The sequence below is a fragment of the Calonectris borealis genome, chromosome 4, assembly GCF_964195595.1.
Source record: "Calonectris borealis chromosome 4, bCalBor7.hap1.2, whole genome shotgun sequence".
In the NCBI taxonomy this organism is placed as follows: domain Eukaryota; kingdom Metazoa; phylum Chordata; class Aves; order Procellariiformes; family Procellariidae; genus Calonectris; species Calonectris borealis.
This window is the reverse complement of record NC_134315.1, coordinates 49,547,602-49,574,822: the sequence shown is the minus strand read 5'-3', so window position 1 is coordinate 49,574,822 and position 27,221 is coordinate 49,547,602. Positions and strand designations below refer to the sequence as shown.

The 27,221-nt window shown below is 39.5% G+C and overlaps 1 protein-coding gene across 16 annotated transcripts in view; it reads left to right on the top strand.

Moving 5' to 3' along the window:
- Window positions 1–25,010, top strand: part of TMEM131L (transmembrane 131 like) — an 83,064-nt gene extending 58,054 nt beyond the window's left edge. For 10 of the 16 annotated variants that reach the window (XM_075149458.1, XM_075149459.1, XM_075149460.1 and 7 more), the window contains 18 exons: window positions 451–560; window positions 2,168–2,240; window positions 4,386–4,528; window positions 5,163–5,305; window positions 5,641–5,827; window positions 6,865–7,050; window positions 8,653–8,802; window positions 9,372–9,988; window positions 12,314–12,468; window positions 13,752–13,876; window positions 15,401–15,558; window positions 16,456–16,641; window positions 17,722–17,800; window positions 18,883–18,968; window positions 20,302–20,422; window positions 22,061–22,149; window positions 22,987–23,129; window positions 24,598–25,010. In XM_075149458.1, the coding sequence (XP_075005559.1) occupies window positions 451–560; window positions 2,168–2,240; window positions 4,386–4,528; window positions 5,163–5,305; window positions 5,641–5,827; window positions 6,865–7,050; window positions 8,653–8,802; window positions 9,372–9,988; window positions 12,314–12,468; window positions 13,752–13,876; window positions 15,401–15,558; window positions 16,456–16,641; window positions 17,722–17,800; window positions 18,883–18,968; window positions 20,302–20,422; window positions 22,061–22,149; window positions 22,987–23,129; window positions 24,598–24,876 (3,030 nt within the window). In that variant the 3' untranslated portion in view covers window positions 24,877–25,010. Of the gene's footprint in view, window positions 1–450; window positions 561–2,167; window positions 2,241–4,385; window positions 4,529–5,162; window positions 5,306–5,640; window positions 5,828–6,864; window positions 7,051–8,652; window positions 8,803–9,371; window positions 9,989–12,313; window positions 12,469–13,751; window positions 13,877–15,400; window positions 15,559–15,754; window positions 16,016–16,455; window positions 16,642–17,721; window positions 17,801–18,882; window positions 18,969–20,301; window positions 20,423–22,060; window positions 22,150–22,986; window positions 23,130–24,597 lie in introns of those variants that run through there. The other 6 variants (XM_075149462.1, XM_075149461.1, XR_012673538.1 and 3 more) reach the window with 5 other exon arrangements.
- The last annotated feature ends 2,211 nt before the right edge of the window (window positions 25,011–27,221 follow it).

Genomic DNA, 27,221 nt, shown 5'->3' with positions numbered 1-27,221 from the left:
GACATAGATTTCATATGCATATATTGTGAATTACCTTAATATTCCATTTGTGCCATTTAATTGTCAGTCATAGTAATGTGTATAACCCGCTTGCTCTCAGATTTCTGTAAGAAAGGGTGGTACCTCACTAACTTCACCTTCTTCTGTGGAAGAGCTTTGTTCATGTCTGCCTGCGTAAACCTGCGTAAATCAAAATCCAAATGAAAGGGTTGTTTGGGGGGCGGGGGAGGTCTGTATTTTTGCACATGCAGTTCTTCATGCACTCTAAGCCGTTTTTGCAAATGATGACATTGTGGTGACATGTCCTGCTGTTCCATGCAGTTTTGTGCACGTATGATTATATTGCATTAAGGCAGCCTTGAAAATGCAGATCATGTTACCAGTGCTGAATTATTTTACTTTCCGGTTCTCAAGTATGTAGTTTTTAACTTTTTCTTTTCCCCTCTTCAGGTAAAATATTTCATACTAAGAAACCCTTCATCCTTCCCCGTTACGTTGCAACTTCTGCCTCTTTCTTACTACCCTGATCCCCAAGCTTCACTGAGTCTGCTCAACAAATGGTAATCTAGCTCAGGATACAGTTTTCCCTTTTAAAAGAGCTATTTGCCATGCCTTATGATTGTTGCTTATTGTTTGTTTTAAGTTTTCAAAGCGTAACTTAGGTGGGGACAATGTTCCTGACCCATTTTGGAAGATACAGTCATGTTCAGAGCAGCTCCCTGTATGAGGCATGACTTTGTAATGTACCTGATCATTGATAAAACCAAATTGAGCATGTTTTCAGCAAGTTTGTCTGCCAGCCATAAACTATAATTGGTCATCTTTTAAGATCTGAGGCGTAGTGCAAGCTTGTGCAAGCTGCCCAGGTGAGGGGAGCAACTTGCAGAATTGGGGATATGCATCTCCCTGCAAGGCTGGTTGGGAAGTATACAGAGTCTGTAGACTGATCAGTGAGGAGGAAGGTAACAGAACCTTCCCACCAGAAAAAAGTTTTATTCTTAGCTTTTTCTTAGGTAAAAACCCTGGTTGATGAAGAGGAAGCAGGAGCCAGGAAGAAAAATTCAGGTCCAGAGCCAGGAACCCCACCGTAAATGTTTAGGGCCAGCTAAGCAAATGTTTCTACGTGGTTTTGAACTTTCTGATTTAGAACTGAGAAGATCTAATGAGAAATCTAGATAAGAGTGAGATGAACAGTATAAAGGGGCATGGTGAGGTGGGCTGAAGTTCACCAAAATAAGCCCCTTTACTTTGACAAACTGTGTAGTTGGTAGGACTATTTGCTTGGTTGGAGCCAATGGGACTACTCAGGTGCTTAAGTGTAACTTGCTTGTTTGGGATCCGAATCCCTGTGTAATTGCTTCCTTAACCTCGTTGCTTTACATGCATATGTGTATGTGCATATATATATGCACATTAATAACTACATCTGTTTGCATAATAAATATAATTTCCGCATAGACTCTTTCTAGTGGTTTGAAATTACATTTTCTCTGTATTTGCACACTTTTCTTTCTGCAGATCTTCTACATTTTCCAGCAATCACGTCCACTAACTGGTTCTTTTTAAGCTAATACGATAAAAAGTTGTGACAAGTGAATTTCCAATTCAGTGGCTGGAGGTCCATTAGTCCTCTAAAATCTAAATTTTTACCTGTTGGTTTTCTTATGTCTGTTTTTAATGCTTATTATTTGCTGTCAGGCAAATAATCAACTGCTGGAAGTGAATTTGATTTGCAAAGAATGTGAAAGAAATAGGAATTTGTCCCAAACAAATCATGAGCAGAAAGAGGGATATTTGAGTAAATTATTGAGATTTGATAATGATTATTTCTTAACAGTTATGTGGGCAGAAAAAGCTTTGGGGCATCTGTGTTTGTGTGGCTTAGAAATTATATGTCTTGATTGTCATCTTTTGCAATATTATATGCCAAGAGATCTAAAATGCCCAGCCATTTGTCTGTTTTCCTAATGTGTGGAATCCACACAAAACTGATCTGTGGTGTAGTCTATTGAAATCAGACCCACATTTCCACCGTATTTCATATCTGCCAAAATGTAATTGTAAAAGTATTCTTATTTAAGAATAGATGCCAGCATGTAAAAATAAGTCAATGTAGTTCTGACAGACTAGGTTTGAAGTGCTTAATTTTTTGTTTTGGTTTATTTAGGTTCGGCATAAATGTGCAAGCTATTAATTTCACAACTACTGAATTCAGGCTCATGGATGAATGTGCTCACAGGGTAAGATAGCTTATCTTGATAGAAGAAGTGGTCTGACACGCTAGAAAAAGCTTTTTCTAGCTACACTACGTCTGAATTGTTACCAAGTGCTATTTAAAGCAAGTTAATAGTGTTTTCTTGATTGTCTGTCAGGCCTGTATCTTTGCAGTTAATTTTTTTTCAGAGTTTGAGTCTGTTTTGAAAACAACTATAGGGAGGGAGTGTGCACATGTCTGCATGTGTGTGTGTATGTGTTGAAGAGGCCACCATTACCATTCTGTGTTGGGACTTCACGTTTAGCCCCAGGTTGACCATGAAGTGTCAGGCTTTTGAGTCAGTGATGTCAGAAGCCAGCTGATAATCTTTTCAGTAGGGGGAAATACTGTCTGATAGCTCAAGGGAGGAGAAGGCGGGATTTCTACACTTCACCTCAGTCTCATTGCAACTCCCAGATTCAGGTTGGAATGTCATGGTTCTCTCTGGTTCCCATTGCCTCATTTTTAACACTTGACTGTGTCACACCAGTGCTGAGCTGTGGTTATATCCTGAGGTGTTGTGTCATGGATGACAGAAACAGAGAAGATGCCGTATCAGGGATGTTGGCATATTCTGATGACCAGAGTACTGTCCAGGGTACCTGGAGAATTTCTTCTTAGACTTCTAGACTTTGCGCAAAAGCCTGGAATTAACATATTTTCCTTGCTGTTTGGGCATGCTGCAGCCCCATCTTTAATGTCCTATGTAGATGCGCGTTTCTGCACGCATGCTTTAAGACCTTAATGAAAGATTGGTACCTTACAAAAAGAAAAGACTGTTTGCTACACTAATCAAAGCTGACCTTTCCTTTCTGGCAACAATTGTAAGAGTTGTTGTAAAAGAGTGGAGACAGCAGTTCATAATTCCTAGCCTGTAGGCACAACTGAAAAAGAGAAGGTAGTTCCACTGGTACATGGATAGGACTGAGTTTCCACGGAGTCCTGTACACCATACTCTTGACCAAATGGAAAAAATAACAGTAGATCTTTACACCAGTGTGTGTAATATCTGTTTTTCATTAGAGACTTGAAGAGCTAGGAGGAACATGTATGCTTAGATAGGTATTCAGCACGTGTGAGACAGATCTTGGCTTGTTAACCAAATCACTAGTTGTTAATATTTACATTTTTAAATCTATCATCCTTTCCTTAATCAATTTATATACATGTGTAACGAATTGTTAGCCTCACATTTGAATGCATGCATATCTTTGTTTGTAGGGAGTGACAAGGTGAAGTTTGCAAATGCCATACGTGTTTTGCTTTTGATAAATATTGACTGTTGAATGCAAGTTCTGAAACTTTTTTGTATATCTCTTTTTCATAAAATAGACTAAGAATAAAAACATTTTGGACTGGAAAAGATCAGAAAAGCCATTAGTACAACAGCCATGAATTGAAAAACAACCAAGCAAGAACCCATTTTGTAATGTTTATGGTTGTTTTGACTGCTATCGGTGTCTGATCACCCTTTTGTAAGAGGAGACCCCCGAGTTCTGGAATAGAAAGTTTTAGGGCAATTTTCATTTTTTTCTAATGGGAAAAGAATAAACAGCAGTATCCTCCATCCCGCCCACCCCCCAACAAAATTTACATTATTGCCAGACTCAGTGAACTTCTGATAGTTCTGGCCTTCAATTAATATGGTAGGGAGTTCACTTTGGCTTGTTTCCAGTGACTCAAATGATCAACGTATTTGCCACCAGTCCCTTTCTCACTTGAATCAAGTTGCAAGTCTTACGCTGAGGGTATAATGGTTGCCGCATTTTCCTGTGCAATCAGTATACTATCAGTTCTCATTGTGTTCTGAAGTGTTTCAGGATTCCTTGAATATGAAAGACACTGTATAATTTCTTTTCCATCTGAGCAAATAAAAGCTGTTTTAAAAAATGAAGTAATACATTCCTCATAGTAATAAGTGCAGTAATATGAACTTTTGCTCAAATAAACAATCTTATCTGATATTTTATGTTGTCAGATTGAAAGACTTTTGTATAACAAGTTAGTTAGCAGTTACTGCACCTTGCCAAAAATATCTTATGTGGTGCTAAGTAAAGATGTAGTGCTTTCTTATTGAGATCTTTATACAGACATGTTTTCTGTGAATAAGTAGTGCATTTTTGTCTAACAGAATGCACATCAAGAGGATCTCATCAACAAGAAATGCAGTTCTGAGCTGCTTCGGTTAAGTTTACAGCCACTGGAAACCAGGAAAGTTGGTGTAATTTTTACACCAGTTGACTACAAAAGAGTAGCTTCCCTTATTTTAATCAGGTAAGCCTGGTTTCCCTTGTAAGTGAGACTCAAACAACTCAATGTAAAAATGAATTTGCCAAATCTTGGAGCAAAGACAAATGGTGAAAATTTGAAAGTCAGAATACATCCAGTTTAATAAAAATTGCTTAAAGGATCTTTGTGCCTTATGTCTAGGTCATAGTAGAACTTTAGTTGATCCTATCTTTTTTTTTTCCTTGATATGTGATCAGTGGGTCATAAAATGCATATGAATGTACGGAAGCAATTTTGAATTAACAGAGCAGCACATTGGGTGGCTTTGCTATTTTCAACTTAACTCCATAATGATAGGATTTAAGTATACAGTGAGTCTGATTTGCAGCCACACATTGGTTACCTCTGGAGGACAAGAGAGTTTATGGAAGAAGCAACCATTTTTACCAGGTGGCACTGTTGTAATCCAGTGGCAGTGATCACAAAGCTTGTTCCTTCACCGTGTGAAGTTCACTGGTGACTGGTTCCGGAGTTATCCTGGAAACCTATCCAGGCGTGGCCAGTGATTCTCTTACTGAAACGCTGTTGTCTTGGATTGGCACCTAGGTAACAAAGCCGTGATTTTGCAAACTTCATTTGTGATTTAGTGGCTGATTGCTTGATTTTTATATTATGGCAGAAACAACTTGACTGTTCTGGACGTGGTCAATGTAGAAGGCTTTGGGGCCAAAGAATTGCTTAAAGTAGGGGGAAGACTACCTGGTGCAGGAGGATCTCTTCGATTCAAGGTGCCAGAAGCTACACTAATGGACTGCAGACGACGTGAGTAAGAAGAAATGGGTCTCTGATTTTGTAGCTGGCTGTGTTACTCCATAGTGGTACCCATACGGTACAGTAATGTTAAGTAAACAGAATGTTGAAATAGAAAAAGCTGAAGAGCTTGGTCACGGCAGGTGTAGATTCTGTTTTCTCAAAACACTGGCTGAGGATAGTTACAAATTCTGTAAATACACTACTGCAAAAGAGTCTGTATTAAAATGTTGGTCACTTCTAAATTTTTAATTAGATTGAAAGTAAAAAGAGCAATTTATTTATAAACTTAAGAATATAGTTTTTAAGCACTGTAAAATAATAATTTTTTTTTTTTCTCCTTTAAGAACTGAAAGACAGCAAGCAAATTCTATCCATTACGAAGAACTTCAAAGTAGAGAATATTGGGCCCCTTCCTATCACAATTTCATCAATGAAAATCAATGGTTACAGTTGCCAAGGATATGGATTTGAAGTGTTAGACTGTCAGGAATTTTTCCTGGCTCAGAACTCATCACGAGAGATCAGCATTGTGTAAGCACTGACAGATTTGCTGACAAATTAACTTAAGTGGAAATTTGAAATAATTAATTTCAGTAACAGACATTCCAATAGCACACCTGCACACAAAATTTGGTGAGCTTTGAATATAAATTTCATAAGCATTTCCCCTTTTCAGTAAGGGTAGTACTAACAAATTGATAATATAATAATGTTTCTTTATAAGACTCCATTTTTAAAAGCAGCATACATGCTTTTATCAGTGCATTATGAAGTAATAAATTAAAGCAAAAAAGTTGTCACAAACGAGTAAGAAATGCTTTGGCACTGTTTTCTTTTTCATTGTTTGTTTTTCTTTAGTTTCTTCCGAGTAGCCTGACCACAATCTAGTCATGTTTTCCTAATCTTGCACATAGTCGGTCTAAAAATGATTCTCTTTAAAATCCTGTTGAGTGCAAGTCATGAGTTAAACATAAGTAGAGTTAATATTACTGTATTGCAGTAACTGCCATTTCGTATACAGCGAGTATCGCCTCTACTGTTTGGAAAGGCAAGTCATACCTTCTAGCAGTACCCATGGCAGTCAAGTAGAATAATGGTATGGGTCAGGGAAATAAGTGGGAGAAGAGATAAATCTGATGTTTTCTTCTGCTTTCCCTATCTTTCCAGCCTTGTTCTAGACTTATCCTAGTACCTGGCCCTTTCCAACGTAATGCTGCCTGTACGCTTGACAACTGTGCTTTTGGTCAAGAGTGTTTTGGTTAACATGAGTTGATCGTGTGCACCTCCTTGAGAAAAGGAAAACAAGTCACAGTAATGAGAGTGTTGTGAAGAGTCACAATAAAAACACATATTTTACTGCTTGAAGATGACCTCAAAGTCTTACCTCTGTTAGGTGCTGATGCCATCTGTATAGTATAAGCAGACAGTGGTCACTTATTTCATTGTCTTTTTTTCATATTATTAAATCAGAAGTTATTTTATATTTTTTGGTATCAGTGTGACTTCAGAAAATGGAATTTGGCTGTACAATGGAAAAATAACACCAGCTCCATCTACTTTCCTGACAGATTCACTCCCGACTTTACATCTTCGTGGGTAATCCGGGAGCTTACGCTGGTGACTGCTGCTGATTTGGAGTTCCACTTCACGCTCAACGTGACTCTTCCTCACCATCTGTTACCACTGTGTGCAGATGTGGTGCCAGGACCCAGCTGGGAAGAGTCTTTCTGGAGGCTCACTGTCCTCTTCGTAAGGTAATGCTTTCAGGGCCCCTGCACCAGTTTGAAAGGGACCCGCCAGTGAAAGATCAGCAAGCATTTTTGGCCTGTGTTAGATTTTTAGTGGTGATAGGGCCTAAATCTGTACTGCATCTGTCTCCTGAGAGTCCTGCCAGCTGGCTGTGACAGCTTAGGTGTGATGCAGTGGCTGGTGATGGAGTGGTCAAGCATTTCTTGCTGCTCCTCCTGATAAACTTCCACGTTAAAGCTGCAAAGAAAAAGGGCTTGGATACCCCCCTTGCTAGAAGACTTACTCCCCCTGCAGTAGAGACGCACATGTAACATATTAGTGTCTGAATGTCATAAATATAATCACGCAGACTGGTAGATTATCTTTAAGTATTTCTGGAAAGCTAACATGAATTTTATTTATAAAGTTTCAGAAAACCAAGTGAGGAACCTTCTTTTTCTTCTGCTTCTTTCCTCCATTCACTTGTTGAAAAATATTTGTGTTTATTGTTAGCTTTTGCTAGGCACACTGCTAAACAGGCTACCCCAGAAAGATGATTTGGCTTGTGTTAGCTGACTCATTGCTTGCACATGGTAAACTGCTTTTAAGAGGACTGTACCTTTGTACAACAATTAAGGGTTCTGTTCCTACGCATATTCTTTTTTTGTCTTCCTTTACTAACCTTTCACACTGCGTAGTGTGAACTGAATGTTGTGTTTGTCACAGATGATGTCCAGTGCTTTCATCACACCAACCCTGAATTCCTACAATCAGTACTAACAAGCCGTGAATGTGAATGTCACGGTGATACATACATGTGCCGGTGCATACCTAACCGAGACCCTGATGCACGCTGTGGTTCTGTTTGCATTGTTGTTTTGACACTGAAAACAGAGCACAAATGAAGCAACGATAATGACCATGGTACATGGTTCTAGATGCAACAGAGGGAGACTACAGGGATCTGAAAAATCAGGAATTTCTCATTCTGTTTTCCTGCTGACAAAACTTATACTGCATGATTGAGAAGGTGGTTTGATGAATTACAAAGATTTTTGTTCTGATTGATTTATATTTGGTGCAATTAATACACCAGAGAGAAAGAGAGGATATTTTGCAACTTCAGTTTTAGTTCAGAAGTACGGTGGCATTTGTAGCCCATTTTATGCCAGCATTTTCTCTAGGAAAAGAAAGAGTATTAAATAAATATCAAAATAATGACATAACTATCATGAATGAATAGAAGGTACTCAGAAGACTGATAGGTATCATACTATGATATATTGCCATTGTGTTGTAGTGAGACTTACTTCTAACTGATCTTCAAATCAAGTGTTTGCTTTTTTAGAATGGATTTTTTCTTTATTAGATTTTTTTCTTTGTAAAGCTCATGGCTGAGTTATTTTATTGAGAGAATAACTAGCAAGGGCTATAACGCAAAAAGGAAAAGAAAAGACTTACAACTGTTATTTATTTTAAACTGTATTTTGAGTTTTCTCGTCTGTCTTCTTACTTAGAATTTACTAACACAGTATTTGAAAAGTGCATCTTGTTGGAAGCTTTTTAACTCTTTCACTGAATACTCCAGGAAATTTGTAGACAACAGTATCTGTTATTTTCTTTGGCAGTTTGTCCCTGCTCGGAGTGATTCTGATAGCCTTCCAGCAAGCCCAGTATATTCTAGCAGAGTTCATGAAATCAAGACAGAGGCCAAATCCTAGTTCTTCACCGCAGCAGAACAGCAACTCTGTTGACGTAATCAGCTCTGATTCCTACAAGTAAAAATACTTTTTTCTTCTTTTGAATTGCCTAGTTTTGTACCCTGTTTATTGTGGAGTGATGCTTTCTGTCTGTTTGTATTTTGATATTGCTGTGGTCTGGTTTAGAGGACATGGCAACCTCTTTCAGAGGGCTTTCAGTGTTGTGTATGTTCATCTCTACAAAAGAGAAATGGAGGAACTCAATGGTTTATTAATCTTGTATATTGTCAGTAGTACATAGGGTAAAAATTGTGTGACGACATAAAGGATACACTATGTGCGGCAGCCATGGAAAGAATGGAAAATACATTAATGGTCCTCAAATCTGACCCTCTTGGGTGGTCAGTTAGGCACTTACTCACTGAAGCACGTAAGTGTGTTTGAAGTCTGAGCACAAACTTAAGAGTCTTGCTCAACTCCTGCTGAAATCAGAATGTGCTTAGCTGGTATGGTAAATTGAAGACCTAATGCAGCTTCACGGCTTGTGAATATGTCCCCCTTTCTTTTCTTACAAAAATATCCTATAAAACAATTCATGATAGCTTCATAGATAAAAACAAATCTCAAATAATTTATTTTTTCTCCAGGGGAAGCTGCAAGACATTTATGGATTCCTATAGTTCCTCGGATAAAGGTAAAGGGAAGGGCTTCCTGTCTGTAGGCGCTTCTTCCAGCCGGAGTCAGAATGCAGCAAAGAGGAGTCCTGCCACCTACAGCCACTCTCAGAAGAAACACAAATGTTCAGTTTACTACAGTAAGCAGAAACCAAACACAGCAGCTGGTAGTGCCATTGCAACTACTGATGAGAAACAAAATCAGATTGCGGAGAACCAAATCTCAGCACCAAAAGAGGACATTTGCACTGATGTTGTCAGTGAGAACTGGGTAACTCTAAAATATGCAAATGGCATAAATGTTAACAAGAATTTAACTCTTCCAGAAAACTTTCTGGGTAAAGAAGAAAGTGCACTGAAAAATACAGTTCTCATTAAAAATACTTCTTCAGAGTGTGATCTGAAGGAAGATCTTCAAACATGTATGTTTCCTAAGGAAACTAACCTTAAAACTTCAGAAAATCTAGTTGAGCTCAAAGAACAGGAGTTCTGTCCTGTGAAGATGTCCAAGAAGCTACCTGAAAGTCACTTGTCCAGAAATTCTCCTCAACAACAGCCAGAACTGCAAGAAATTTCTAGGAAAAATAGTGGTAATTTTTTTTCAATTTCTGTCAGTCAAAATTATTGGGTGAAATCTTCTGTTGAGTTCACTGTGATCAGGGTTTTGTCTTTTGTGTGGGACAGGGAGATGTGGTATTTCTCATGTGTTCACTATGATTTATCTGTTTACGTTCCTAAGGAAATAGCTTGCATTAAAAGTTGTTTCATCAGTCATAGAATTGCCTTGGTTTACAGATTTCAAGCTTGTGCTGTAGCATTTTAATGGTTAAAATACTTGATGTCATAGATCTGCTTATAAAACACAAACTGCCCTCGTCAAATATTCAGCAACATCCCAGTTTGCGATTTTCAGGTCCACTGAAAATCTGATGCCTGATTTTTAGAGTCTCCAAGCAAGCGCATTCGGTACTGGATATTCAGAACTCCTTTGATAAAACCGCTTAAAATAACAAAAGCTGACATCAGAGTGTTGTGAAATTATATTTTGTAGGAATCTGCAGATCAACATTTCTCTTGCTAACTGCATAGCTATATTTTTTATCATGTGTATTTTTAATTGTGGAACTAAGCTGCCTGGAAAGTCTTACCTCTTAGCTTCGCAACTCAAAATTTTAAGAGCAGCCCAAGAGCACCTCAGGGAAATCGAGAGCAGGATAGGAGAATGTGTCCTCTGGAAGCTTGGCTTTACTTAGGCACACGGCAAAGTAGTTGAATGCTGAAGACTGGCATTTGCTGTAGCTGTGGCGGAGTTTATTTAGTGAGTGAGCCATCACAGAGGGATTTCAGACCCTGCTGTAGCGTGTAGTTGTTACCCTGGGCCGGTTGCTTCCTGTTGTGTCGTTACCTGTGAGATACAATGGGTACACGTGTGCTGTCTCAGGTGGAGGCAGGATAATTTCACTCATACTTACGAAGTGCTTTGAAAGTCTTCATGTGCTTCTAAACTGCAGTGTGTTGCGTTCTTTGCTTTGAATTAGGAAGTCAGCTGGGGGAAAAAAAAAATCAGTAACTATGTCTTAACTGTATTTACGTGCACAGGATAGTAACTTTGAGTACGGGCTGTGGAAATGATGGTTATACATAAACCAGTTGGGAGATACTGGACTTACTTTCAATGTCAAAACTTCCACCTTGAGAGAGTGTTTCAGGAATACTGACAGTTACTTGTATTCAGTGTTAAAGCACTACAGGTAATCTGCCGTGTTGTCTATTAGCAGTTACGGTTTTCTGCGCTGGCAGGGGTGTGAGTATTTCTGTGTTTCAAGAAGTTTGGTAGGATAAACGAAGTCTAAAAAGTACCATGTTGCAGTGTTTGTAGCGTGATTATAGTTACAGACCTGGTTTTGTGCAAACAGGGAGTCTTCAAGACCTCGGTACTCACGTGTTTGTATGCTGGAGATCCGCGGAGCGTTTTTTAGAGCCCTCTCAGCCTCCCTTGCCTGGTGTCTCCCCTGGTGTTTCATTCACATGGGCTCTTTTTGCAGTCATTGTGACTGCCTGCTCCGGAGGGGAGAGGGTGGCTGACTCAGAGCTAAGATGTTGTAGTTGGTTGGTAGATAGGAAACTGTAAAAACGTTTAGGTGTGCCTTTCCCGTTTGAGAAGACCAGTCGAGTCACAGTCCTCTGCCTGGGCCCTGCCAATGCTGGACAGGACAGAATTAACTTCAGCACTGATCAGTTCCAGGTATCTCAGATATCTGAAATACATCCACAGTGATCTGCTAGCGAGACTCTCAGCTGCTCTGCATGAGAAATGCCATTGCTTATCGCATTGAACTGGTCTTCTCAACATCTCTTGGCTTTTTTTACACAAGATAATTCTTCTTCCTCACAAGCCTCTCAAGAAAATGAACTTCTAACATAGAACCCATCCTAAAGAAAGGATGACTTCCCTTTGTCTTCATAGTGAATGCAGAGACGTAAAGGCTGTCCTTATTTTGATCTACCCATTTTTGAAAAGTCTCCTCCGCACCCAGCTTGCAGGGTTTTTCCTGTTTGTTTTTTAGCCCAGTATTCTCTGGCTTCAAGTTCTACCTTACAGACCCATGGCTGGGACCCAAATAGCTCTAATTCAGATGAGATGAGCAGGACTTGGGTAATTTATGCATGTGCTAGGAGTGGTATGCCCATGAGCATGAATCAATACAGAGCTACTTTTTGCAACTGCTACAAGAAATTTTATACAGCATTAGCTTTTGATTTTGAAATTTTCAGCATCATCAGCCTAGAGGTTAGTCTCCTAGTATTTTGGAAAGCAGCACAAGTCTCTTTTTAAAGAAAGTTAGAAGATACTGTGGTTATGATTGGGAGCCTGTTCTCTTCCCAAGCAAACTGATGTAACTGTTCAATTGTAGGGAATAGCCAGCAAGTGCCTCTCAGGAATGAAACAGAAAACTGTGAGACTTTAAAAAAGCAGATCAACCTAAAGCCTTCCATGGAGAAAAAGATTAATAAAGGACCTAAGGAAGAGACTCCATGCTGCGCAAAAGAGGAGATTACTTCTTCTGAGGTTTGTATTGTGATCTTTCTGCTTTTCAAATTTAAAATATCTTTTTGCTGTTTATTTATACATACAGGTAAGTATGTGTATGTAGGGGCTATTACGTACAGTCACAGATCTGAAACACTGTAAATCAGATGAATGAGGAAGTATGCAGGCATGCTTTCCCACATCCATTGCATATTAATGCTGCTTATAGAATGATGAACAGTTTGGGTAAAAATTTAAACAGCCCTTGTAATGAGATATTGGCCGTATCACAACCAGAGATAGTCTTTGTTATTGTCAGAGCAGGCACAAACATACTGGAATCTAATGCCAGCTGTCAGCCACAGTAATGATGCGGGAACATTCTCCGGAAGGGCATATCAGCCTTCGTTTGCAGACCTATCTTCAGGGCTTTGCATCAGAAATTTGCATTTGAGAATACAGCAGGCAGAAATCCCGTAACAGATTGTGAAGCTGCTGAGAAGGATCATTCTTCACCCTTGGTTTCTGAGCACAATAAGCAGCAGACTGTACTTTTATTGCAGGCAGCATAAAACACTTAAAGAACTTCCATCAGGTAATTAGTAAACCCAAGAATTTGGATTATGTTTGTGTCCTGTGTACTGGATAGGAATCCCATGGCAAAAAGGTGTAAGGAGGAATTGCTTACCATGCTTGAGGAATATGTATCAGAAAAGATAGGGTCTAGTCTTGTTTTGGGAATTGTTATTACAAACTTCTTTCTGCGTGTGGCTGATGGTGCTCAGTTCATTTCTTGCATTTTTTAAAATGACTATTATTTGTTGGTTAACTTACCCCATAATTTCCTCAGTTGTAATTCAAATGAATGCCTCCCCCCACCCCCCCAGCTGCTGAGGAAAGGGAGGATTTATTGCTGCTGAACTTGCACACAAACTGATCATAAATCTGGCAGATGTTTTTTGTTTTTAGCACATTGGGAATTTTATTGACTGCTTTCCTTTTTCTCCCCCTATTTTTTTATTTCCCTGGAAGTCAGAGCTAGATGCTGTGAGGGGGAAAATGCTAACATGGGGAATTCAAAAATTTCTCTCTCATCATCTGTTGGTGTCTTGAAGGACAGTGTCTTGGAAAGGATGGTCAAATTGATGGTGCTGGAAAGAGGATATGCTGTGGAAAGGCACTAAATCATGAAGTAACTATCCATTTGGGTCAGGTCGTTTTGTCCAGAGAAATTTAGCTAGAAAAATCCAGTGGAGTTTATTTACTGAGGTAACTTCATTTTATAATGTATGTATTGTCTCAGCTCATATTTTTACCTTTAGCAAGAAGATGCGTATAGGAAGAAGAAACCTCAGGAGAAGAAAGAAGGAAATGTACCAAATATGAATTGGAATAGAAATAGAACATCTAGAAAAAATAAGAAGAAGAACGTTAATATATCTACAAGGTATGTATTGCCTCACCAAATCATGAAGAAATCCAGAGTTGCTGTAATGTTTCCGCAGGTTTTGCATAGTACATTTGGCAGGATTGCTTTATCTATGTAAATAAACACACTTTAATCCTGGCCGGAGCCTTTATTTTTAAGAATGTGCAGTACCAAGGATCACCAGCAAAAAAAAAAAAAAAATTTTTCCATTTGTAAATCTGCGTGTATATAGACACACCCCATTCTGCATAGCAGTGGTCACTCTCCGTTACAGTCTGGAATTTGCTGTCTCTGAAGTTTGGATGGTTAGCTTCCTTTCCATTGTGTATTGTGTGGATAAAATCCAGTCGTGTATTCTCTTCAGTGAAAAAAAGAAAACAAAATTCTTGAAATGATTCCACCTTCAGGAGAATCATCTGCTATATTGAGTAACTGAGGGAATGTTGTCTTCTAGTAGTTTTGAAAGAGGAAGAGAAATATGTAGAAAAGAGACAGCAGCTTGCATTTTTGCTGTAATGATTAAAAAGATTAGAGCAGCAAAATAATATTTAGAGCACCTTGGTAAGTTAGGGGGTTTTTGTTTCCCCCTGAGGTTTGTTTAAATGCATTTCTAAAGTCAGCTGTAAACTAATCTTAATTATTTTTTTCATATTTTTTAAATTTATTTGGACTGTTGTTAAGAAATACCAGTTATAAACTGCTGCTAGAATAGAAACACTTATGAGGAGAAAATCCTCCTCCTTCCCCTCCCCCAGCCCTTTGAATTAAGGTCACAATCCTACAAAGCCTTCACAGAATTAATTTTTATTGCAAGTGGTCCTACTGAGGTCAGTGGACTTAACAAGGAGATTGTAAATCTGAAGGGGCTGTTACAACTCATTATAAACAAATTACTACTCATTGTGTGGGAAGTCAGCACGTGTGTAAATCTTTGCTGGATGCGCATCTTTGTAGGTAGGAGGGATAAAAAAATGGAAGTGAAATACTGAAACTTGAACTGATTCAGCAGTTGCTACTTTCCAAGTTAAGATGCAACCATTTCCTTCCTGTAGAAACTTGACAGCTGGATTTTACTCATTTCCCCTTAATACGCTCTGATTACAATATTGGATCCAGATATTTCAGTTTTACTGGCAAAAACTTAAGATTACTTCAGACGATGGTTTTATTTTAGTTATAATTATGCCAGTGAAATAGATGTAGGGCACATTTTTCTGTGTATCTAGATCTTTGTACAGTGCTAGCCTGTGCTTATCACTATAACATCCGATTGCCTTCTGCAAGTGCATTAGAGAATGGAGTTAAACATACACAAGTTGTTTTGCTTCTCCCCCTTAGAAGTAGTCTAGTGTGGTGGGATACTGCATTTTGCGAAAGATTTTTTAGGTTTCTGTAAAGTTGGGGAATAAGACTCCTAAACCTATTCCTTGCCCCCCATCCTGCCTCGATAGCTGTATGAATTGAAGTGTTTAATGCCTGAAAAGGCAAAATGCAGCTGAAATGTAAAATGCAAACATGTTTCTTCGGGTGTGGTTGTATTAGGGTCCCTGAGCAGAGTGAATTGAAGCATATGTGCAGTGAATTTGAAAGGCCGGATCTGAGAGCGAATATTGGAATAAGAGCCTGGTGTCCTCAGGGTAACGGGGAAAATTGTAAAGCAGACCAAAAAGCTGGGAGCTTGTCTGTACAGGGAGAAACAGGTACGCAATCTTAATTGTCTTAAACGGGGGAAGAAACGAATGTGGTTTTTGTGGCAGTAGACCTGTATTCCTTCTTTGAGAGACTTGTGGTTCTCTCCCTTTCAAACCCTGACGTGAAGACGGCAGGACTGGCACGATGCAGTGCCTGAAATAATACCTGCTCGCTTCTGAAGGGCTCCGCATGCTTTCTCCGCAGGGTTGGTTGGTGGTGCAAATCAGAAGATGAATCAGTCTGAAGCCATAATCCATCAGTCCCGGGTGAAGGACTGACAGTCTGCTTGTGTGTTCAAATTAAAGCTGGTATTAACTGAAGCGGCTGTATTGAGAAGGCCACCTTTAGAATAGGCGGGTCATTTTTAAAAACCACCACTAGCTTGGGTACCTGCTTCCTGCCTTTCCGTCAGGATTTTTAATCAGCTGTTTTCCCTGGCTTTTGGGAAGAGGAGGGCTGAGGAAGGTATCAATGTTTATAGGATTGTCCTTTGCCTCCCTGATGAGATAGTAAGAAAGGAGAATCACTTACGAATTCAATACTTGCAAGATTTGTTGTTGCTTTTAGTATGCATGTTCCTACAGCCAGGATATGTTTCATGTTTAAAATATTAACTATATATTTCAAAGAACAGTATGGGCTTCCTATTTCAAACTATTGCCTTTAACTGCACTATACCCTGACTTGCATTCATTGCACTGGGGATGTCGTGTAGATCATAAGCTCCTTGTGGTAGGGGCTGGCACATTTATCTTGAGGCTATTAGTAAATATTATTTTCTGTCCTATTGTCAAGAAATTCAGAGAATCCATGTAAATTCGTGTTTCAGGTGACTTTTCACTGAATCTTCAGCTGAAAGACTTTCTTAAATGTTTTGTGTTGTTTTGTTTTTGCAACTCCTTTAGAAAGCTTTTATCAGCGGTCCAAAAAGAAGTGTTTGGAGAAGTTTTGTTCTGATTCAAGCTCAGATTGTGGAAGTTCATCGGGAAGCGTTCGTGCCAGTCGTGGGAGCTGGGGTAGCTGGAGCAGTACCAGCAGTTCGGACGGAGATAAAAAGCCCATGATTACTGCCAGGCATTTTCTTCCATCCAGTAAGTTCTGCAAATATCACCTCTGCACTGTAGTGGGCAGAGTTTCAGCCTTCCTTCTGAGTGGAAAGGGTACCGTGGCATGGGGCATGTAACTTGCCTTTTATAGGTGAGAGCACCTCTCAGAAACACAAGGAGAGATTTAAACTTACCTGAAAAAAAGTACCAGGAGTTTTGTGGAGACAAAGATGAGCTGTCAGGCTACAGAGAAAGTGTTGGACTCTGCACTGAGGAAGCTGCACAATTAGTTTTCATGGAAAGGTGGAAGAACTGAGAGTCACTAGTCAAAGCAATTTCTTCCTTCGAATTTATGTTACATCACTTTATTCTCATAAAAATTAGTTAAATGTAAGAAAATGCACAAATGAAGAATGTGTGAAAGCAGTTCAGATCTGAGGATGCTGGGATTGGATGGTGGTATTCGAGGCATAGGTAGCCAGGAGACCTGAGCCACTTGACTATATGAGAAACGGGAACGGTGGTTCATTACTGCAGTTTTTGGAATGCCTGAATATCATTAAAATAGTTGAAAGCCTAAACCCTGTCACCGCCATCACTATCCAGGTTGATGTAGCACTAGAAGTAAATTTTAAAGAAAGTGCTGAAGTGACAGAAGTAAAACCAGCTTTGAGTACCTGAAAAAAGCTGTTTAGAATAATTTAAAAATGAGCGTGTACTTACATGTGTGTGTGTATATGTATAAAACTTCACATTACCAAAAGATACAGTATGTGATGTATCTGAACCTGCGATCTAATAGATAATGAATTGTGTGCGCATGACTTTTCTGTTTGTTCAAATTGTAATGCCTCTTTAAAAAAAAGCAAGTAAGTATTTTCAAATTCAAAAATAATTTAGTAGCAACAAGGAACCTCTCCATCAAGAGTGTGGTAATCACTTATAAAATACATTTAAGACCATGTGGAATTAGATAGCATGCTTTGGAATAAATGCAGTTAGTGATACTCCTGTCTGAGAGAAAACTTGGTTGACACTGTTGATGACTTTATTTGTGTGTATGTATATTCTGTGCATACTTCTTTTTTTAGGATCTTTGATTTTCACAGTCATTCTTTTCTTTAGGAGAGAATATTTCACAAAATGATTTTCCATCTGAAACTCCTATCACTTTAAATCTGTCTCATAACATCTGCAATACCAGGTAAAAAAATTGAATCTACACCTGTAAGACATTAAAGAAACACCACCAACTTGAAATCTTGTCTCACTTTGATAAATTATACCTACCTATTGTCTTGTCATTTTTTGTGATCATCTAACTGTATTTTCTAGTTGGAAGAAGAAGAATCTTCTTCAGTAGGTGAAAAGATATATGCAAAATGGATTATGCTGGGGAAATATAATAAATGCTTCCAAATGTAAAACAAAATTGGGGAAAAAAGGAAATTGTTTTTCCCCTCTCATTTCTTCCAGATCTTAGCAACTTATTACATTTCCATTAGCACTTAGTTATATTAAAGTAATAATGTTTTTTTAAAAAAAGGCAGGAGTGAGACTTTCAAGTTGATGTTATTCTTTTAATGGGAATAATGTTCTCCTAGGATATTCAGCATGAAAATTGATTCCCCCCTCCCCCACATTCCTTTTCTACCTCTTTACTGTAGTAGAGATAGCATCTACAATTTTTATTACTACGAGTCCTCATTTCACTTCTCATTCATGACTCTGTTTTCACTAGCAGAAATAATTTAATCCTTTTCCTCTGGGATTCTGGTGCTTGAAAATGTTCCCTTTCCACTCATATTGACTACTTTGATGGGATTTGACGAATATGAAATTGATGTTCATGTGTGCCTATGTGTCTTCATGCACATAAAAGTAAACTTGCCTGAAAGTTGTTGGGAACACTGAAACATTATGAGAGATCCTACTCGTCTTCATGGACTATAGCTGGTTTTGCAATTTTAGAGAAGAGCTGTTGAATTGATTTGCAATAGGTTGATACTTGGATAATAAAAGTGGGGTAATTAAGATGTATTAATTTTATTCATTTTGCATGTGTAATAAGTAGCTGGCTTTTAATTGGGGAAAAAAAAGCTGTTAAAAAAATTGCACAGGGGTAATTCAAAATAAGAAAAATCATGAAAGAAAGTGGGAAAGCAATAGCAACCATGATGTTAATTAGAATATTTTTTACATCTCTGTATATTTCCGTTGAAATACTTTGGATCATGAAACATAACAGTGCCTAGACTTAAGAAATTAAATTGTCTTTTCATTCAGCAGAGACATGAACAGCATCCCCCAATATCCTGAAACCTTATGTCCCAATTTCACTGACATAGCTGCAGATCCTGACAAAAATAAAGGTAAGTTACTTTATTAACAACTGAAGCTGGGTTTTGCACACTTTGTCAAGCAGTTTCAGTGATGTTGCTAATAACACTTGTATACACCAACTTGATAGACATGTTGTTATTAGAACTTGACTTACTTCTGAGCAAGTTAAGAGCAAAGTTAGCAAACGAAAGCTTATAACCTTGACATTTTTTGCTGCATCTTCTCTGTATGAAGACAGCATTTACCTTTCAACTCATGTTTTAGGTATTCTTTGTCTTTTCATCCTCTTGCTTTGCACAGATTTATGTCCAAAAGAAATGTGTTTAGGAGATCAAGAGCACTGGTTGCTGTGTTAAAATGAAGCTCGGCATCAAATCAAATATGAGCATTTTTCTCTCTAATTTTCTACAGTCAGGACTTGCTCTCTTTGAAAGCAGTAATGAATGAGGTTGGGTTGGGCTGTTAAAACTCTTGAGTTTTCATTGTTTGTATCTCAAAGGGAAGTAATATTAACTTGTCGAGTGGGATTCATAAAAGCACCAGGCTACATTGTGAGGTGGAGTTTGAAAGCTGGTTAGGACACGTGGTTCTTTGGGCAGCAGAACTGCTTGCTCGTGACTATCCCTTCTGCTATAGGTTTAACCTGTGTCTGGTAGGAAACAAATGCTGATTAAATTTTTTCCGCAGTAGCAATATTCATAATATCTATCGTGTGAAATAATGAAATAGAGCTAACTTTGCAACCGTTGTCTTACAGAGACTGCTAATTTGGATTTTTGCCTTTTTCCGGCTCCCTGTTCTCACAGAGTTGATAGGAACCAAGTATCTGTGGGCAGTCAGGGCACTCAGTCCATAGAGAGCAGCACAATGAGTATCTGCCCTAGGGGCTAAATACAGCCGTAACCAGTTCACGTATTGTTTGGTTGTGGATGGCTCTAGTCTATTAAAAACCCAACCCTGCTCCCGCTGCATTCATGCGATTGGACTTCAGAGATGGGTGGGGGCGAGGGGGAGGCTGGTGGGGATCGTATCCCTGCCGACCGTCCTGCTGTGAGGAAGGGTGCCACCTTGGTGCTGGTGGCTGATGACTTAAGGACTCTCTGTAAGAATTTCTTGCCCTGTTTTGTGGAGTTTCAGTTTCTCGGTTCAAGTCTTTTTATGTATTTTTTTAATGAGTAGAAATTTTGAGATTTGTTTAAAGATGGACATTCATCACAAAAAAAATAGATTGGTTAGTAACTCTGAACTTTTTATCTAGCATACAGTCCTTATTGTGGATCTGGGAATAAAGTGTCATTGTGATATTCAGAGTTTGTGGAGCCTCCTTCCTGTTCTGCATTTCATTCCCTTTTCCCTTTTTAGGTCTTTACCCAACAGGAGACTTGTGGCCTGCCCAGCCAGTCTGCCTGACAAACAGTTTAAACTATAACCTTGAGAATAATATACCATGCATGATCCAAGAAACTCCCTCTGTCCACAACAGGCAAGTTATGTTTATGTAAACAGTATGGATAACGCTTTGTTCAGGTTTCTGTGATGCAGAGGACCACACTTGAGCTTATCTTACAATATTTGTAAGGCAGGTGATAGCTAAAGTAAAATTCTTGCTGTAACTTCAGTCTTAGTTCTAGTTGTTTATGCTCTTCCATTAGTATATCATGATGAATTTTGCTAAGACAAATTCACTGGTGTTGCTGCCCATATGTAGATATTCCAGAACTTCTTTCAAATTTAATTAAATACTTTTTGCAAAGCTTTTAATTTCCTCCACTTCTTTTGCATGGCCAGGCAGAGGACCTGGCTTTTAGGTTTGTTTTCCTCTTGCGAAATACATAGCCTCTGTATATCATGGGGTGTGTTATGCAGTGTGTATTCGTATTAAATGACATGAACAAACATTGTTAAATAAAGGCAAATAGACCAAAAAAAATTGGTCTGTTTGAGGCTCTGTGTAGATTTGGGTTGATCTTCCCGTAGTAGTGAACTGGAGTAATTCTGGTACTTCAGACTCTCCACACTGCAAATTTTACTAATGAAAGCTGCACCACGAACTAGTGAGAAGAAATACGCTGCCACCACATAGCAGGGAAATACGGCCAGTTCTTCAGGTCATATCCTGTCATCCGAAATGACAGAGTGGTAACGTAGGAATCCCCAAGTGATGGTCTTGTGACCCCAACCAGCCTGCTCACCTGAGTTCTAACTGTTGTGTCAACAGACTGCAGCCCCAAAGATTGGGAGCAATTGCCAACGGTCTGTCCGACTCTTAAGTCAGATGAAATATATGGTGCTTTGTGGCAGATTCTGTGTTACATTACTTTGCTTTCATATGCCCATCTCAATTTGGACTTCATATGCAAAAAGTCATGTAATTATTTATTCATACGTAGTAGTGATAACTTATGATAACTTCTTGCCTGAATAGTAAAACTGAATTAGCACAACTTGACGTGAAATCCTTTTATATGCTTATCTTGTCCAGACTGGGTCCAGACTTGGACTTCTTCAAGCTCTCTGCATAACAGGGCTTGTTTCACTTCTGACATACCTTTAAGAATTACTTTTGAAAAGTCGTCTTGAAATTCTGAAATTATTTTAATTAAAACAAGTCTAATCCCCACAAATTAATGTGTAGTTTAGAAAACATATCGTTTAACAGGACTTCAACACGTGTGGTAGGGAAAGTAGAAATCGCCATTTTAATTGGTATTCTCAAGCATTCAAACGCTTGAGAATGCGTTACAGTTTCTTCTATTTCAAATCGCATTATTTCCTTTCATATCTACCATTTCCATGGTTGTCAGAAAGAAGTACAATTATTTTCTTTTTACGGAGGAAGAAGTTAAACCCAGTTAGGTGTTGCAGGACTCTGGTAGCTGTCACCACAAGTTGTTCATCCTCACAGAGGAAAAAGAGCTCAGTGAGGGAATTGCTGGGATTACATAGTGGCACAGAGTAGGTACTGGCAGAATTGGCAAGTGGAATGTGAAAAGCCTCATCATCAGTTACAGGCATTTTGCATCCAACAGCTTTACATTAAATAAGTATTTCTAAATAATTTTCAGAAGTTCTGCAAATTGTTTCTGACAGCAGATTTTTTTTTTTTTTTTTCTTGGGACAGCTTCATTGACTGGAATGCAGCTTGTGACAGCCAGTTTTCCAACATGTATTGTCCACTAGAGATGAACGAGTATGGCGCTTTCCCAGAAGGTAAGGTGAAATAAAGCTTATGAATTATCACTGAGTGTGTTTTTTTTCTCTCACCTTTTGTAGAACAAAAGGCTGAGCTCGTCTATAAACATCTGGGCGTTCATTGCTTAAGCGGACTTTACGGTTTCCAGCTGACTGGATGCTCTGTAGTAATAAACAATGTCTGCATGTGGCGAATGAGAAGACTGGTCTTCGTATGGAGTTACTAAGCCTGAAAAGCCAGTATACAGGACTCTGTCTGAGGGAATAGAGAGAAATGCTCATGACCACAGTATTACACAAATCTTTTTGCACAATTTTCTTTGTTTCCCCTCTGGCAGGCTTCTGCCTTCCAGTGTGTGAAACAGAAGGCCTCTTGTGACCAATTACCTTTCCAGGCTAGAGTTTCTTGGCTTGGGAAACACACTGGCAGCAACCTAGAATTCTTTAGCATTACCTAAGCAATAATTAAAGGTCAGGCTACAGTATCACAGGCAGCACAGCGATCCCTCGGGTGCTTAGAGCTGAGGCATGTTGGCAGTGAAGCCTGGGTAGGCTCTGCCATGCACGTTCTGTGGCTAATAAAGACTCTGTTCTCCAGTAGAGAGATTGCCAACTCTTTATCCCGTCCTCCTGATAGCAATTTGTTAGTGAGTCCTAATACAGAGTGGTAGTCTTGTTAACAGAAATTGTTACGCTTCGCTGCTGTGCTGCCCTGAAGGTGCCTGAAGTCACTGAAGGCTTAGGTCGGTTCCAGCCTGGCTCACTCCGAGAAGATTCGATGTTCCTCCACAGAAATGTTAGTAGTGTTTATATTGCAAAAGCTTTATTTTGTCTTCCTGCTTTTAAAAACTGCAGAAAACATGAACTACCCCAGTGGCTTCCCGACTACTGCAGCGGTGCAGAATACAGCCTTCATTGACCAGAACTGTCCCTCCACCTGGAACGCGCCTCCCAACATGCCACCTACCTGGGAGCCCGCCAGTTACGTCAACTCCACAGTGAGTATTGTCACTGCGAGGCGCTGCCTTCCTGTGCCTCTTCAAAGCCTTCCCAGTGCATTCCTATCTTTCCCCTACCTGTTGCTCACGTTTTCTTCATGATTCCTTTAAGTAGCCTGATGGATGTATTTGATGCTAGCATTGGTAGCATGGCTTTTTCCCAGTTTTTGGTCAAGGTGGTTACTGGACCTTGTCTGTGAAATTTTAGGACAGATCCTTTTGCCCTGAAAATTGACTAAAATCATCTTACATATGGAAAAACTTTTTGGACTTGCGTAGTCTACTGAGACTTTTTGCTATCAAAATCAACCTTTCCAGATGAGGGTAAAACACAAAAAGTGCTGACAGCAAAACCCAAAGAGATTGGAAATTGTAGAGCTGAATGGACAGCTGCTGTCAGTGACTTTGACAGGTTTTTTTGCTAGGAAATCCAAGTGATTTAGGCTGGATTTGTGCAGATTTTTGAATGCTGACTTTGACCTGTTATGCTCTAGACTAGCCATGTTTATGTCATCCCATAGTGCAATGTAGTGACTTCAGTTCAAGGTGGTCTTTAATTGTAACCACCTTCTCTTCTGCTCATAGTTCAAAATCTTCTATTTTAGAATTTTTTTTTATTTACAGTAGGTTTATTTTGAATAAAATTAACTAAATAAAGCAAGAAATATCTTCAACTACAAAAGTGAAAATTCTGCTGTGTTAAACAGTGGCAAAACTGGTAGAAGAGTGTTTCCTAAAATAAACGTGGCTTTATTTCGTATTTTATTCAGGAATGCCAGGAAACACAGAAGGTAGAGATTGGAAAATACATTAGATAATTCAGTTCATTTCCCTGGCGAGCTTTTCCCCACAATACATTTCAGTGTTTCATTCAGTTTTAAAAGTCCCAAGACTTCCATGACCTTCTCCGAGAGACTTCTTTGCAGACTAACACATCTTGCCCTCCAGGAGGTTCTTTATAAGCTTTCGAAATTTTCTAACTAAATTCCCTAGCTCCCAGTTATAGTCTCTTTCCATACTGAATATCCCTCTCTGCTCCCGGCGTGCATAGTCTTTCAGTACTGACACATACTTCAACCTTTTTCTTGTCATTTCTTAGGCGTCCTTCTCTTTTAACTCTCCAAACATGCATGGTGCGCTTCAGGTGTCTTCCATTTCTCCCTTATTTTTCTTAACAGCCTGACCAGAACTGAATATTGTGTTCCTGGTACAGTAATATCGGCGCCGTGCAGGGAGGAGCTCATATGGCTTCATTTAGCGAAGTGCTTTTGCACACACACACTAATGCTGCCGTACTATTTTCGGCAGCCATATTGCTTTGTAAATTGGTGTGCAATTTTCTACTTGTGTGTTTCCTAAGTTCTCTGCATAAATGCTGCTTCCTCCCATTTAGTACTCCATTTCCACGTTTTCTTTGGCAAATGGTCCATTTTGCAGTTTCCCATGATCATTTTATCTTGCCCTACAGCCCTACCTCTCAAGCACCCGAAGCTTGTCTCCAATGTCTGGACTTTTTGGTTCCATCTGGGCACCTCAGAGTGATGTTTATGAAAGCTGCTGCCCCGTCAGTGCCACGACCCAACACTCGACCCATGTGGAGAACCAGGCAGTTATGTGTAAGCAGGAATACTATCCGAGGTTTAACCCCTTCCGTGCCTACATGAACTTGGACATATGGACTACAGCAGCCAATCGAAATGCAAATTTCCCACTTTCGAGGGACTCGGGTTACTGTGGAAACGTGTGAAAGGAATTTGATTTAAAAATGTGAATAAAGATGCTTGCAATTTTGATTACTAGAGTAAGCTGGTTGTTGAATAGATTACAATGTTGGTGGATATTTTGGCACTTTTATATTGAAAATAAATTTTTTTTACTGAAGTCTGAGCATTCAGTGCATTTTAAAAAGCAAAGCATATTCAGGATGCTTATTGTCAGGTAAAGGCTATAAATTTAAAAATCAAATTTTTTCAAGAATAAGGACGGTATTAGGTTCTTAAAAGCATCCATGAACCTGTACTGCACGTTTCTTCTGAAGTTTACATTCTGTGGTATAAACTAGGAGTGGTTTAGCATTTGTAGGTACAAACTTACACCCGTAAGTAATCGCATCTGTACCAAACAGTAACACTGGGGACCTGCCTGTTGATGCAGATCAGAGATTTTCCAAGTGGTGCCACTTCTACTGCTGACGTAGTTATTTGTGGGTGTAAACTTCTGGCAATAGAAAAAAGGCTGAATTGTGGCTTGTTTATCTGGCTTCAAAATGCAGGCTGTCACTTGGACGATGTTACGCTTGTGCAGTGTGGGTGAGCGGGCATTTCTTTCAGGAGCTTTTCTTGCGAGTGACTCCTGTGTTTATATTTTTAGCCTTCATGTTGCAATAGCATTTTCAGTGCATTTAATTGCCCTTGTTTAAAATGCCAAAGCTTGAACTGGAACAAATATTTCTTTGAGAGCGGAGTTCACACCACTCTCCAAAACAAAACAGCATTGTGTTAGCTCGTGTTATGAGGCTAAATCTTTGTAGTGGGAAAGGCAACCAGGAAAGTGCTGCCTTCCAGTTCAGGGCTGAATCTTTCCTTCGTGCAAGCTGTCCGTACCCGTAGAGCCCTTTGTTCTGGGATGGCAGAGCCACTCTTAGGTGGCAGAAAAAGGAGAAGGCATCCTTAGATTCAGAGATGTCCTTGACAAGAGGACTTGTTAAGCCTGGAGAGGGTAAAGGGGGATCCAGTAGCAGCCTTGTACAGCTGCTTGAAGGAGAGCCATAGAGATGCAGAACCAAAGCCTGTGGTGGCTGCAGGCGTTACGGTAATTGGCAGCGGTCACGGGTTGCCACATGGGAGTTCAGGCTGAACATGAGTGACTTCCCTGAGAGGGTAGTGCTGCAGGGGAATGGGGTTGCCCTGAGGGGTGGACAGGTCTCCGTGCTTGGAGGTGTTCATGACGTGGCTGAATGAAGCTGCATGTCACCTGCTCTGGTGGTGGTGGCAGTCCTGCTCCTTGTGGGAGGTCAGACTAGAGACTGCCAGGGTCCTGTCACCATTTTGAAGATTTTCTGTGAACTTGAGCAAGTTCCTTACTTTTTGCTACTTTGATTGTTTTCCTCTTGCCCTTTGAACTCAGACTGACTGGAAGATAAGAACTCTGTTTGATGACAAAATGTTGAGGCTTTCACATTTGTTTTTATTCGAAGGCAGAGCAGAAAATGCACTGCAAAATAGCTGACAGCCTGCGTGCACGGCTACTTGGCAGTCTGAGCTCCCAGACCTAAATTCTGGCCCTGCCAGTCTCACCACACTGCTGCGTTATCAGACCAGCTCCTCTGACTTGGCTGAAACGTATGAACTTTGATGCTCCTGAAATCAGTACTAAGCCATGAGAAGTAGTCATAACCACTGACGTGCTTTCTGTGCACCTCTTGCCCGTGGCAGGAGACTTCAGGAGGAGTAGAGTGGGAGTGCAAGCACAATAAATATGGAGGAAAAAAAACAAGTGATACTTGGTTTGAAATGCAATGAAGTTCTTTATTCCCTGGATAATGTTGCTTGTTGTATAGCATGTTCATTGAATTTTGGATGTGCAAAGCTGTGCTCAGTTAGCTTACCCAGCTCATTCTGTTAATTGTTTTAAGGAGATCTGTATTTTCCGTGCACTGAAGTGAAGCTTTTCCTCAAGTACCAGTATAAGGAGATGCTTTTCTTATATCTGCAACAAACTGTAACAACAACAACAAAACCTCACAGAGTTCTGATTGGCACCGATCACTGATCGGCACTGTTGTACCTAACGTGTGATGTTCTAGACAGTCTAAATCACTGAAAAAGAGAGAAAAAAATCATGCAATAAACCAAGCAAAGACACTGGAGAGTTCAGAGCAAAAAAAGTTAGAAATGTTTGGAAAAGAAGACCTCTGTAAAAAAGTTGGTCAGAGTTGTTAAAGTGCCAGCAAAAGACAAGGGAAATGAGCCGCAAACAACTTGAGAAATATTGCTAAGAAAGAAAACAATCATTCTCTTTAATCAAACCAGAACAGATCAAGAAGTAATTCCCCCAGGAGCTGTGTAGTATTAAGCAAAGCATTTCATATAA